Source organism: Gobio gobio (assembly GCF_949357685.1).
Source record: "Gobio gobio genome assembly, chromosome: 18".
Taxonomy (NCBI): domain Eukaryota; kingdom Metazoa; phylum Chordata; class Actinopteri; order Cypriniformes; family Gobionidae; genus Gobio; species Gobio gobio.
Window position 1 is genome coordinate 5,218,554 of NC_137111.1, and position 13,159 is coordinate 5,231,712.

The following is a 13,159-nucleotide window of genomic DNA, read 5'->3' on the forward strand; positions in this document are numbered from 1 at the left end:
CACAATTTTGACAAAAAACTAGTGGAAAAACAGGCATTCAATTATAATTATATTATTTTTTTTCTTGTTATAGTGTTTAAAATGGATTGATTGAGGAATACTAAGAAGGTTGATGTCTAACTTTAAAAAATGAATGAGGAGGTTGGCAGTGAATGACGTCTCGGGTCGCTAAAGACCCGAGGTATGCATTTAAGTGTTAATATGAATGTTATTATTTATTACTTGGCCCACCTGATTAGTGGATATATCCGCGAACCTCGCATCACACACATACAAACACACACACACACATGCCAAGTATGTGCATCAGCAAAACTTCACTGCAGACAAATCAGCATGTTCAAAACTTCCGCAACATAATCAATAGATATCAAACGATCTCTAGCAATGCAATACTAGCCTATCACATATAAAAAACATGTTTTACTCACATAAGTGTGTTGCACCGTTCCTGTCAGGATGAATCTACCTGTTCTTGAAAATGGAGATATATTTATATTCCAGCCATTAGTGCATCTGCATTATTGAAGGTTGATTTCACTGTGAACTGGGATTCTTGCACCTTTCTATTTGACAACCTCTTTAAAATGTATTCATATTTAATGCTTTTTGTGCTTTTTAAAGCCACCCTCATTTGTGATTTCCTTATGGCCATCCATATCACATATTTCGGTAACACTTTCTATGAAGCCCATGCTTATAATGAATTATAGCTCCATTTATCCTTATTTATAAGTAAGTATTACTATTACTACTATAAATATGTATAAGGAATATGTCATTAAGAGCTATACTGCATTATAGTTTATTTATATCATTATATAATTTATATTATTTTTATAATTCTTATAAGTCATGCATTTGCTTTTTCAATGCACATTTTCATAAGCCATCACTGATTTATAAATATTAATTAGTCAGTGGTATGGATCCATGAATGTATTTATAATGCAGCCTGCATTGCTATAATGCTATTATATTATAGCTACAATGACTTTAGTAATTCAGATTTATTTTGTCAAATAAGTGAATTTATTATTAATAGACGTACGTGTGTTCTTATAAATACTTAATGTGAGTGATGATACAGTTACTAATCTCTATAAAGGTATCATTGATGGCTGAAAACACACGATGCAATTTTCATAAAGCAAATGTTAAGAAATCATAAAGATGTGCGCATTATACATTTTGTTCATTTGTAAGTGTAACTAATGAACAATAATTCATGTATTAAAATAATGAGGGGAAAAACATAAATCATTAATACAAACAGTTAAAATTGATCTTTTTTTAATGATGTTACATACAAAGTAAAACACTGCAACAATATATTTTAAAGTATAATTGTAAACTGCTGTTAGAGATATTATGCTAGAGATATAGATCTGAACACTTCAAAATGACCATTCATGACCTCTAACGCAAACATTATCTATTAAAGACATAATTAATAACTAATTGGTACACCAAACAAGCGTCTGTGGAACTATTTTATATTTGATCATTTATAAATATTGAAAAAAAAAAAATGCATGACTTATAATTATAAAGAATAATATAAATGTAACTATAACTGTTAACCATAAAGTCTTTATAAATATATTTATAGAATAGTAATACTTATAAATAAGTATAAATGGGGCTATATTTCATTATAAGCATGGGCTTCATAGAAAGTGTTACCCATGTTTCTGCACCAGCATCTATCTAGAAACATAAATGCGGGGTTGACCTTGGTGTGTCACAGAGGTCATGGATGCATTGGTTGATTATCCATCCCCCCACGGGAGTGCAGCCTCTCGCTTTAGCCGTATTACCTGGAAACCTTTAGTGTGTTTCGCATTTCATCTTGTGCACTGAAACACCCCACAGTTTTCCCTCAATGTCAGAAAAGCACTCACATTTCCATGCTGTTTCATGTACAATGAAATTCTTCTGTCAACTCTTGTTTTAATAGAGCCAAATATAGTGAAAATAAAGCATTTTTGCTGTGTAAAATCACATTTGTATTCACAGCGTACAGTGGCAGTCCAATTAAGGACCTGGTACCAATTAGGTAAATATCCATACCTACATTATAAGTCAACTTTATTTTATAACATGAACATAGCTGGATACATGTTTATGTAATTGGGTACAATGCTGGCAATAAAATATGGCTAGTAGACCATAGAGAGTAGAAAAGCGGGGGGTGGGGGGGGGGGGGGGGTTGATATGACAGAGAAAACCGAGGGAGGAGGCTGTTGTCTTCCCTTTTGCTAAATAGGTTGGAAATCTTCAGCACCCATAATGCACTGGGCATGTTGCCATCCAAGGCCACTCCCACCAGTCTGCTATGGATACACTTGACCAGAGTCAAACACTGCCTTGCTTTAGTAGGAAATACAGGAAGCGGATACGGGCTGCAAAGAATCATAAATAACGACATTTGTTGTCGAACACAGTGTTTTACAGTTTTGCATTGTGACGAGCAGGACGAGCGAGAGCCGTGAGAGAGCAACGCGAGGCCAGTGAGGAATTAGATGATGAGCGCCAGCTGCGCATCACAACGGTCTCAAGTCTCACGGAGGAGCTCGGACATATAAAAGGAGGAGCGACGACAGTGAAGGACGAGAGAGGACCAGGTCTGGATTTTACTTTGTGTTTTGTTTACGTTTTACAACCCTAAATCAGAAAAAGTTGGGACAGTATGGAAAACGCCAAAAAAAAAAAAAAAGTTGGGACAGTATGGAAAACGCCAAAAAAAAAAAGAAGTGATTTCTAAATTTACTTTGACTTGTATTTCATTGCAGACAATATGAACACAAAATATTTCATGTTTTGTCTGGTCAACTTCATGTCATTTGTAAATATGCATCCTTTCCTGTCATTCAGACCTGCAACACATTTCAAAAAAAGTTGGGACAGTAAAGCATTTACCACTTTGTAATGTTGCCATTCCTTTTCACAACACTTAAAAGATGTTTAGGGACTGAAGACACCAAGTGATGAAGTGTTTCAGGTGTAATTTTGTCCCATTCATCCTGCAAACAAGTCTTAAGGTGGGCAACAGTACGGGGTCTTCCACACATTCTCTTTTGGAGACAGGTCGGGACTGAGGCAGGCCAGTCAAGAACCCGAACCCTCTTCCTCCGCAGCCAGGACTTTATAATGTGTGCAGAATGTGGTTTTGCATTGTCTTGTTGAAATATACATGGACGTCCCTGGAAAAGATGTCTTCTTGAAGGCAGCATATTATGCTTCAAAATCTCTATGTACTTTTCAGCATTAATGGTGCCTTCACAGAAGTGCAAGTTACCTTTGCCAAGGGCACTGACACAACCCCATACCATGACAGACCCTGGCTTTTGGACTTGTTGCTGGTAACAGTCTGGATGATCCTTTTCTTCTTTAGTCCGGAGCACACGGCGTCCATTCCTCCCAAAAAATACCTAAAATACTGATTCATCTGACCACAGTACACGTTTCCACTGTGTGATGGTCCATCCCAGATGCCTCCGAGCCCAGAGAAGTTGACGACGCTTCTGGACACTGTTAACATAGGGCTTCCTTTTGGCACAGTACAGTTTTAACTGGCATTTGTGGATGTAACTACATATTGTGGTACTTGACAAAGGTTTGCCAAAGTAGTCCTGAGCCCATGTGGTGATATCGCTTATACAGTAGATGAATGACGATTCTTGATGCAGTGCCGCCTGAGGGATCGGAGATCACGGTTGTTCAGCTTAGGCTTGCGCCCTTGTCCTTTACGCACTGAAATGCCTCCAGATTCCTTGAATCTTTTAATTATGTTATGCACTGTTGAATGTGAAATATCCAAATCTCTTCCTATCTTTCTTTGAGGAACATTGTTTTTAAACATTTCAATAATTTTCTCACGTATTTGTTGGCAAACTGGCGATCCTCGGCCCATCTTTGCTCCTGAAGGATTAGACCTTTCTTGGATGCTGCTTTTGTACCAAATCATAATTACAATCACCTGTTGACATCACCTGTTTCAAATCACATCATTATTTAACCATTTTACCTCATTACTAGCCCTAAATTGCTCCTGTCCCAACTTTTTTTGAAATGTGTCGTAGGTCTGAATGACAGGAAAGGATGCATATTTACAAATGACATGAAGTTGACCAGACAAAACATGAAATATTTTGTGTTCATATTGTCTGCAATGAAATACAATTCAAAGTAAATGTAGAAATCACTTCTTTTATTTTTTTTGCATTTTCCATACTGTCCCAACTTTTTCTGATTTGGGGTTGTATTATGTGTGTGCGCGGCAGTCGTCCGTGAGGGGCTGCCGCTTTTACTTTCATTTTGTTTATTTATTTGATTAAAGTCTGTTTGAATGTTCGCCGTTTCCCGCCTCCTTCTTCCCATATCTACGAACTGTATTACAAAAGTGCTGAAGCCAGGGAGGAATGAGAGACATGCTGTCGGAGAGCCCTCGCTGCTGAGGGGGATCGCGGTGCTGAGGAGATTGGGCTACCATCCGCCATGACGGGGAGGATCAGGGAGCGCGGGACTCACTGCCAGCTGCCCTCAACAGGAGGAGCCACCGCCGGCCGCAAGGGGGCGGAAGAGCATCGAGCCGTCCACCAAGTCAGGGTTTTTCCTACATTGAAAATGTTTTGCTTTATCGTGCGTCATTTGTCGTGAGGTGTTCGTGCAGTGTACAGAGGGAAACGAGAGGGGCGACAAACCTCTCCCGTTCGGCAATCGGATGGTCGGATGAATTTCTGGCATGTCAGAAATTCTGGTCGCTCCTCGTGAGGTTATTGCACAGCTGAAGCAGAGCTACGAACTGATTGCCCTATTTTTCATTACTGCGCCTGCGCGAAAGCAGAAGTTGAACCATTTCATCTTTAATGCAGCAAGAAAGAAAACAAAAAGAGTGAGATCTTTAAGTTCTGTAGGCAGTTATCAAATAGCAGAAATTTAGCAAACTGTTGCTTGCCTCCAGTTCGTGTTGTAAAATGGATAATCTAAGACGTTCAAACCACCGTGTTTAGCCTATCAGTGCCTCTTTTATTCATTTAACTTTGAATATTAATTTACTTGTTTTACTTTCACAAATTATTTTATTTACTATTATTTAATATTTACTTAATTTTATTATCATGTGAAAAATGTGAATTGTCCATCATTTGACAAAAGAAAAGAATGAAAAATGTCACGGCGCAATATAGATTTTTTTCATTTCGTTTTAAATCATGAAGGCGAGTCAGTGGATATCACGCAAAAACGCAATGTGCGCGAAAGTCGGTGAAAGTGAAAGTAAAATCTGACGAGCTTTCGGCGCATATTCTCACAGAGACAAGATTCATCTTCTTTAAAATATGCTGATATGCCTATAACTGTCTTAATTTATATTCTTAATATTTCTCTTGTGGCCCATATTGTGAAACAAATTAGAAGAGAAGTAGGCTATAGGCCCATTTTCGTGTTTTTGAAATAAAGCTGCTCTTACTTTCTGATAATATTATTGCAGTGTTATGACATATTATAGACTGATAATCATTTTAATTATAGGCCTATAATTCCTTGTTTAATTGGGAAAAATGTATTTAAATAATGAGGAGTAATTAAGCTAATCTATCTATTCTTTTATTATGCAGAGTATCAGTTATGCATTGATGCGTTATAAAATTAGCGCTGGGGCAATACATGTTATATCAATTTAATAATAAAAGTAGGCCTACCCTAATAATAGGCCTAATGTTAATTTATATACATAAATTGTAAATGCCAAATGCTCTTGATATTGATAGCTGATGCATTTGATAGGCTATCTCTCTATTATAGTTTTTTTTGCGCATATTTCACTCGTACAGTGTGAGCAGACAAGTCGCGCTCGACGATCGGACCGCACAGTGTGAGCCATGGTGTGAGCACATAAACCGTGAGCTTTGGCTTTACATCGCATGTGATCTACTCGTACAGTGTGAGTAGGTAACCTTGCTGAAATCGCACAGTGTATGCCAAGCTTAAACCGAGTGTCAGAGAGAACGATCAGAGCTCCTCCCCCGCTCGCACTCTCTCTGTCTTCAAAATAAGCATTCTTAGCTTTCTAATATTTCACATATTACGTTAATCAAAATCAAAAGGTCGGAAGGCCGAATCCATGTTGCACGTGGCGCTATCAGACAATGTTTTCCTTTAATTAACGCTGGGTGTGAATTGTGCTCAAAAAACGTTGACTCTTCTCTGACCAGCTGACATAAACCATACTTTCAATGAACGGGAAACAAATCCTATCCGGTTATGAAGTGTTTTCTGTGTGTTGACAAATCTTTCGCGATGTTCTAACAGACGGGATTCGCACACAGCGCGTCTGGTAATGTCCGATTCGCGACCTAATGACTGAATGACCGAATCATTTCAACGACTGGTTAGAACTGATCTGTCCAACACTGAACTCACGAATCCTTTTAATCATTTACTCAGAACACCTCTGAAATGAGAACACAAGTGTGCTTACCCAATTTAGCAAGAGTGGGTGTAAAGCTGCGTTCACACCAAACGCGAATAGAGCGTCAAAATCGCGTCTACCGCGTCTAGTTTCACGCGCAAACATTTTGAATGCATTCGCGCGTCCGCGGCGACTTGGACGCGCGTAGAAATCGAGCGCTGGAAGCGAAATTGACGGCCGTTCAAGGCACTCCAGGAGAAATATGTCATAAAACACCACTCTGCCTCTTTTCATTTTCATTAAAAATATATATTAAGCATTAATAGCCACACAAATGTGGTCCAGGCAACTCCTACATTATCTTCACTGCATGTATATTTAAATATCCTTAAAATATAAAGTTATGAAACTTCTCTTTGCCCTCAGTCAAAACGATTTGGCAGACAACAAATTATAGATTCATGACACCAAAGAACGGCCGTTAGATCTGCAGATGAGTGCACAAGATGCACCACTACAGGACATCAGAGCCAGCGGCAGACGGCAGAAGGACTAGCCGAGGAAAGGCTGCCCTCACTGGGGTTATTAGCGGTGATTGCCCGGTGATCGCCTGGATCTCACAACTCCAAAAACACAAGATTATTTTATATTAAATAGGGGCTCTCTTTATAAATAAACCACAGATTTGAGCTTTAAACAACTACATTCTCACCTGAAAAAGTCTTAAAACGACATTTTGTGACACAATAGTTGTATTTTTAAATTATGCAGGGTTTCTCATCACGTCCCTTTACCACGTGACCGCAGTGAACAGGCTCCTGATTGGTTATCGCGGTGCAAATTGACGCCAAAGTTCAAATTTTTCAACTCGGGCGTCAGACGCGAATTCGCTTCAAACACGTGAATGCACAAAAGCACCATTCGCGCGTAACGCACAAGACGCTCAATTCACGTCCGATTCGTGGCATTCGCGCCGCGCGAAACGCGCCTTTCCATTGACTTAACATTGAAATCACTCGCGCCAGACGCTCTAATCGAGTTTGGTGTGAACGCAGCATTAGAGTTAGTTTTAATTATCCACAGTCTTTCAGCTTATTTATGTTCACAATGTGTAGTAAAACAAATAGCCTATAAATCATTTAGTTTAGACTGGAGTGAGGTGAACCCAGAACAAAGATGTTGTTAGCTAGCTAATCATTTTATGAAATTGTATATGGCAGAAAATGAGGCTATTTGTTCATTTTTTAATACTACTTTTTAATATTGATATGATTATATACCAAAACAATTATCTGTAAATAGTGTAAAAATGAGGAACAAAAACAAACATCAAGGTATCAAAATAAGATAAGCAAAAATTAGAAACTTTCTTTGAATTTCTTTAAAATGTATTGTCAGTATTGCGCTTGCAGATCACGTGGGTAGGGTACTTTTTTACTGTGCGTGTGTGTGTGTGTGTGTGTGTGTATGGATGACCATGTCTGTCAGCCACCACCGAAGACCATTTTTGACCCAGGAAAAACCCTGCGAGTGTCCTGTACCATCGCATGGCACCGCGAGGAAGAGCCTCTCGGCTGGCTGAGGACTGAGCGGCAGTGTGTCAGGGAACCGGACCAGGAATTTTTTTCTTCTCTTCTCTTCCCTCTCTCGCCTCTGTCGCTCCTCATGCTTTTGGATCCTTTTCTCTCGTCTCGTCTGTCCTTACCCCCAGGTGCTGCGGCCACAGAGACTGGCCCCGTGGGAGTAGAGCGTAGTCTCGTGGGTATCCCCGGCCTGCGAGGGCCGATGGGGGTATGTGACGAGCTAAAGTCGTGAGAGAATATTACAAAAACCATATATATTTTTTGAGTATTGACATGCATCATACAACTTTTGGTGACAAATAAATGTGAATTTCTCATTCACATTGTTCATTTACATATACTACCGACCCCGTAACAATACAAAGCCAGTTGAAAATCAGAGATGTTTTTCTCTTGAGCAGCTGTAAAGTTTTGAGTTTAAATTATCTCTTGTCACTGGATGAGTGAAATGGGAATTGAATAATGAATATTAAAAGTTTATGAATATTAAAAGAAGATGAATATTAAAAGTTTCTATTTCTGTTTGTCGATGGGGGATTTCTGGACAGTTATTCATTGGCATTTATAAGGTTTGAAGTGAAAAGTTAAATATGAGATCAGTGGGGTAAGATGAAACCTCCCAGTAGCATAATTCAATAATAATTATTAATAATTCCATGAATTAGAACATATTCATTATTCATCATAGCCAAATTGAGTGGAATCAATCATGTTTTTTTTTTTTATTGCCATCTGTGGTTCCATAAAGAACATTTACATTCCACAAATATATAGAACTGTTGAAACATCTCCTCTAAAGTAGAATTACACTTAATTATATATTGGATGGTGGATCATTAATCTGTACTATAATAATCCCAATATGTTTAGCAGTACACACTTCCTTAGGCACATTGAATAAGCCTAAGAATAATGAAGTTATACTTTTTATATCAAAAAGTGATATAAATAAAGATAATTACTACTGAATTTAACACGAATAATTGCATTGGAATGCAACACTAATTGGGCAGTTATTATTATGTGACCAACTCCTCTTGAGATATAAACCACCATGCATCATAGCTACAAAGTGAAATCCAAAGCCCACTGTATAACAATTATGAACCTGTCACAAAGTATGGCATTTCTACAAATACATTCTAGTACAGCATAATAAGATTGTATCTCTTATTATGCGACATAGGCATAACAGCTACACTTGAATAATAAACACGAGTATCCTCCCGATACATAAAGCATGCAGCAAGCACTTGATGGAGTCTATAGGTTCTCTCTGACTTCAAAACGCTTCTCAGTCTTGGTAACTAATTGGTTATAGGCTGAGAGCTGCACATTGCGTCACGACGCAAGTTTTATCCCTCTTCCCCTCTCTCTCTCCCCCTCAGTCGAGCGGTGTCAGTCATCCGCGATGCTGGAGAGAGAGCCCGGGTCCGCGCGCAACATGTCCGGGATCAGCGTTAATGACGCCTGCGATGGCTGTTCCACATCCGCGCCGCATCTCAACTCCACGCGTCCTCATGTGGACGACGACGACGAACTTCTCAAGTACATTTGGAGGGAATATTTGCATCCGAAACAATATGAATGGGTGCTCATAGCTGGATATATCATAGTTTTCCTCGTATCTCTGGTCGGAAACACCTTGGGTAAGTAAGTTTGCAGCGCGCGAGTAACTCAGAAATGGATTTCAGAAGTGTTTTAAAATGTTTTACTCGTTCTACAGCTCTGTCCATCTACATTGTTTTGCGCATGGGATCATATTGCAATTATTTGGCGGACGCTTTTATCCAAAGAATGTGTGCATTTGATCAGCTGTTGCTTTCTCTGGGAATCGAACCCATAACCGTGGTGTTGCTTGCGCGTGCTTTAATACTCTTTAAGCTACAGGAAGGCAATAATCATAAAAAATTATAATTGCACTTTTCTGCTTACCAGAAGGCAGTACTATTGAATTACAGTTAGCTCAGATTTCATTAATGCAACTAATGAATTAAAAAAATGCAATTAATCTGCACTTACCTTATTTATTCTTTCATTATTTGCAGTTCCTGTCAATTTAATAATATATGCATGTTCATATGCACATATTGGACCACAAGTGCATTAACTACCTTAACATTTCAAGCCTCTAGCTGTCTTCCTTCCTTTTTTTTAATACATGTTTTATCCACAGACCTCTGGCAAAAATCATTTTAGTATTTCACTGCTGCATTTGAATTCTGAATGAAAGACATTATGAATTGAATATGTGCTTTTAAAATGTTTTGTGTGCCACTGAGGATGGAGGACTAGCGCCTTTGACGTTATTCAAGGAATTTAGAAATAATATTATGATTAACCGCCACTGATCCGGATCCAAGATTATTGGTTAACTAATTTTGGCATATTAATTGTGGGTCCTTTGAAATGTTACTTGACTTAGAATGCTTTAGTCACATCTTTCATTTGCTATTCTCTTTAAAGGTGCCTTGAGTAGCCTATTTTTTGTTGCATCAAACGGAATTGCAATCTACCTCAACCAATGAGTTTTGGGCAGAGCTATCTGTTTTCCAACAGGCAGGATGATAAGGCAGGTTTTGGACACACACACACACACACACACACACACACACACACACACACACACACACACACACACACACACACACACACACACACACACACACACACACACACACACAAATTTTTCACACATTTACTCATCATCATGTTGCATGAAACCTTTATGCTGTTTTTCCCCCTGTGGAATATCTTTACGCTGCTCTTTTCCACATTTCAATGGTTCATTGAGAACATGTCGTTCAAGTCTCAAAGGCACCATCAACATCCAAGACTAAATTCAGTCTTCAGACGCTGTATGATGTCTATGTGTAACCCCTCCTGTTAGAACTGCCCCGCTCTAGGCGGGACTCGAACCCGGGTCCGCCAGCATGAGTATCGGACGCTCTAACGAGGAGGCTAAAGGCTGCAACCCCTAGCATCAGTCACTAGAGTGTCTCTTGAGATCAGAGGAGTGAGGTTTACTCGCACAGCAACTAGCTGGCCTCCGTTACACTCACCCCCCTAAACCTCACTCCCATGCGGGTCACGGCACAATGTAAACCCTCCTGTTTGACCTGCCCGCTGTAAGCGGGACTCGAACCCGGGTCGGCCAGCATGAGAGTCGGACGCTCTAACAAGGAGGCTAAAGGCTGCAACCCCAAGCGTCAGTCGCTAGAGCATCTCTTGGTGAAGTTGTACTTTTTATATGAAACTGCTGCTACCATTCTGGAATACTTTCCTGACTAAATACAGAATAAATATTTGGTTTGAGAGAGATTATCTCCAAGCAACGACTTTTAGACTCATACATATGTAACGGAGGCCAGCTAGTAGTCGCTGTGCGAGTAAACCTCACTCCTCTGACAGGACTTGACATTGACTTTTTTGCTCACCAGTCACTGTGGCTAGTGATTTTCTAAAGTTACTAGCCACTTAACATTTTCAATGGCCACACTTTTGACATCGATACCATTGGGGAAAAGTGCCATACAGATATTTTTTAATATTGTCAGTAGAATTATTGGGCTGCTGTCACTTTAAGAGCTGAAACACGGATCCACTCAAACGTTTTCTTTCACTTCAAACAGAAGTGACTGTGTTTACGTGAACAAATTTTGACATTATTTTGTGTGCATTTCAGGGCTGAAACCATGTCTTAAATAATGAAATGATTAAAAGGGATTTTAAGCAAATAAAGAAGAAATAAGAATGTTAAAAGAAGTTCAATTTGTAACGCTGCATTCACACGGGGAGTCAGGGTTAACGCTTGACGGAGGGCGTGGCTGAAGCTTGGCGCTAATGCACAACAGCCAATCACATTACTCGCCGCATCTTCTCTAGGGTTGCATGAACACAATTGGCTAGCGTCTGCTCTAGGGTATTTGCATAGGGCGATCTGATTGGATGATGCCTGCGTTGGCGCTTGAAAAGTTGAGAAATCTTCTACTTGTGTCGCTTGCAACGCGAGTGAAGCGACTCGACGGAACCCACAATTCAGTTCGGCAACGCATGACATCACCCATTCAAAGTAAATGAGAAGCGTTAACGCCAACGACCCGTGTGAATGCAGCGTAATTGACCTATCGGCAAGCCCCGCCCCCATTAGTTACTGTTGCTAACTCGGACAAACGAGTTGCTAACTGTCTTACAGCTGTCAGTGTAAAAAAACTTATCCCAAGATGTTTTTGGACACAGAATGTAGAGGACCCCTTCGAATGATGGCCAAACTTTACTGATGGTTTATCAAGTTTATTACATCATTTTACAATTTTTGTAGCATAAACACCATCAAATTGATGAGAGCTTCGGATCTTCCAATGTTTCTCTATGGCGCTGAACCCTAAAGATGTCCGAGTTCCGGTCCCATCGCAACTGATACTCAACTGTCATTGGCTCATCTGCGTTCGAGCGGCGGGGCTTACGATATGTCAATTGTAGCCTATATAGTTGTGAAGTAATCCATCCCCATCGACAAGTAATCCAAATATTTTTTTTTATTTAAAAATAATCACACATTCGCTGTTTGTGTCTAATATGACTAATATGTAAAAATGTTTGTCTCGTCACATTCAGTTTTGAATGACATCATCATTTAATCAATTCAAAATGGCGAAATTACATTAAAAAAGTTGAGTAGTTTGCATTACTGTATGTGACTGTGGGTTGTTAAACATCCATCGTTAAACAGTTGTCAAATATTAAATGTTTGGCTACGTATATCTTATCACACACGCACTCTTTCACTGTAAAAACTAAAAGCGTTGTGTTGTAATTCACACTCGTCTTCAGTGAACATTAAGCCCCGCCTTCTTTGATCTCATTTTGACATTGACGAGCGCTGTTAGACCGCTCAGGCAGACCAGGCTATGTATCTTTTTTCTGTCATCCTAACAACAAACAGATTGGTGCGTAATAGAGAGCAGCATTACGAAATATAATACATTGAGGCACAATTTGGCCCCTCAATGCCCCTATGGTGGTTACAGCCCTGGTGTATTTGACTGCTTAAGCGCAATAAGCAGCAAAAAAATCATTCAATTTTCACTAAATTTGCTGCTTTATGTGCCGCACATTGGGTGTGATATCGAACATTTTTTGACAACACTACATTGATCTT

General features: G+C 39.4%; 1 protein-coding gene across 1 annotated transcript in view; it reads left to right on the plus strand.

Moving 5' to 3' along the window:
- Nucleotides 1–9,442: 9,442 nt before the first annotated feature.
- Nucleotides 9,443–13,159, plus strand: part of hcrtr2 (hypocretin (orexin) receptor 2) — a gene marked incomplete at both ends in the record, with an annotated part of 84,220 nt that continues 80,503 nt past the window's right edge. The window contains one exon of the mRNA XM_079842204.1: nt 9,443–9,647. Within this exon, the coding sequence (XP_079698330.1) occupies nt 9,443–9,647 (205 nt within the window). The remainder of the gene's footprint in view (nt 9,648–13,159) is intronic.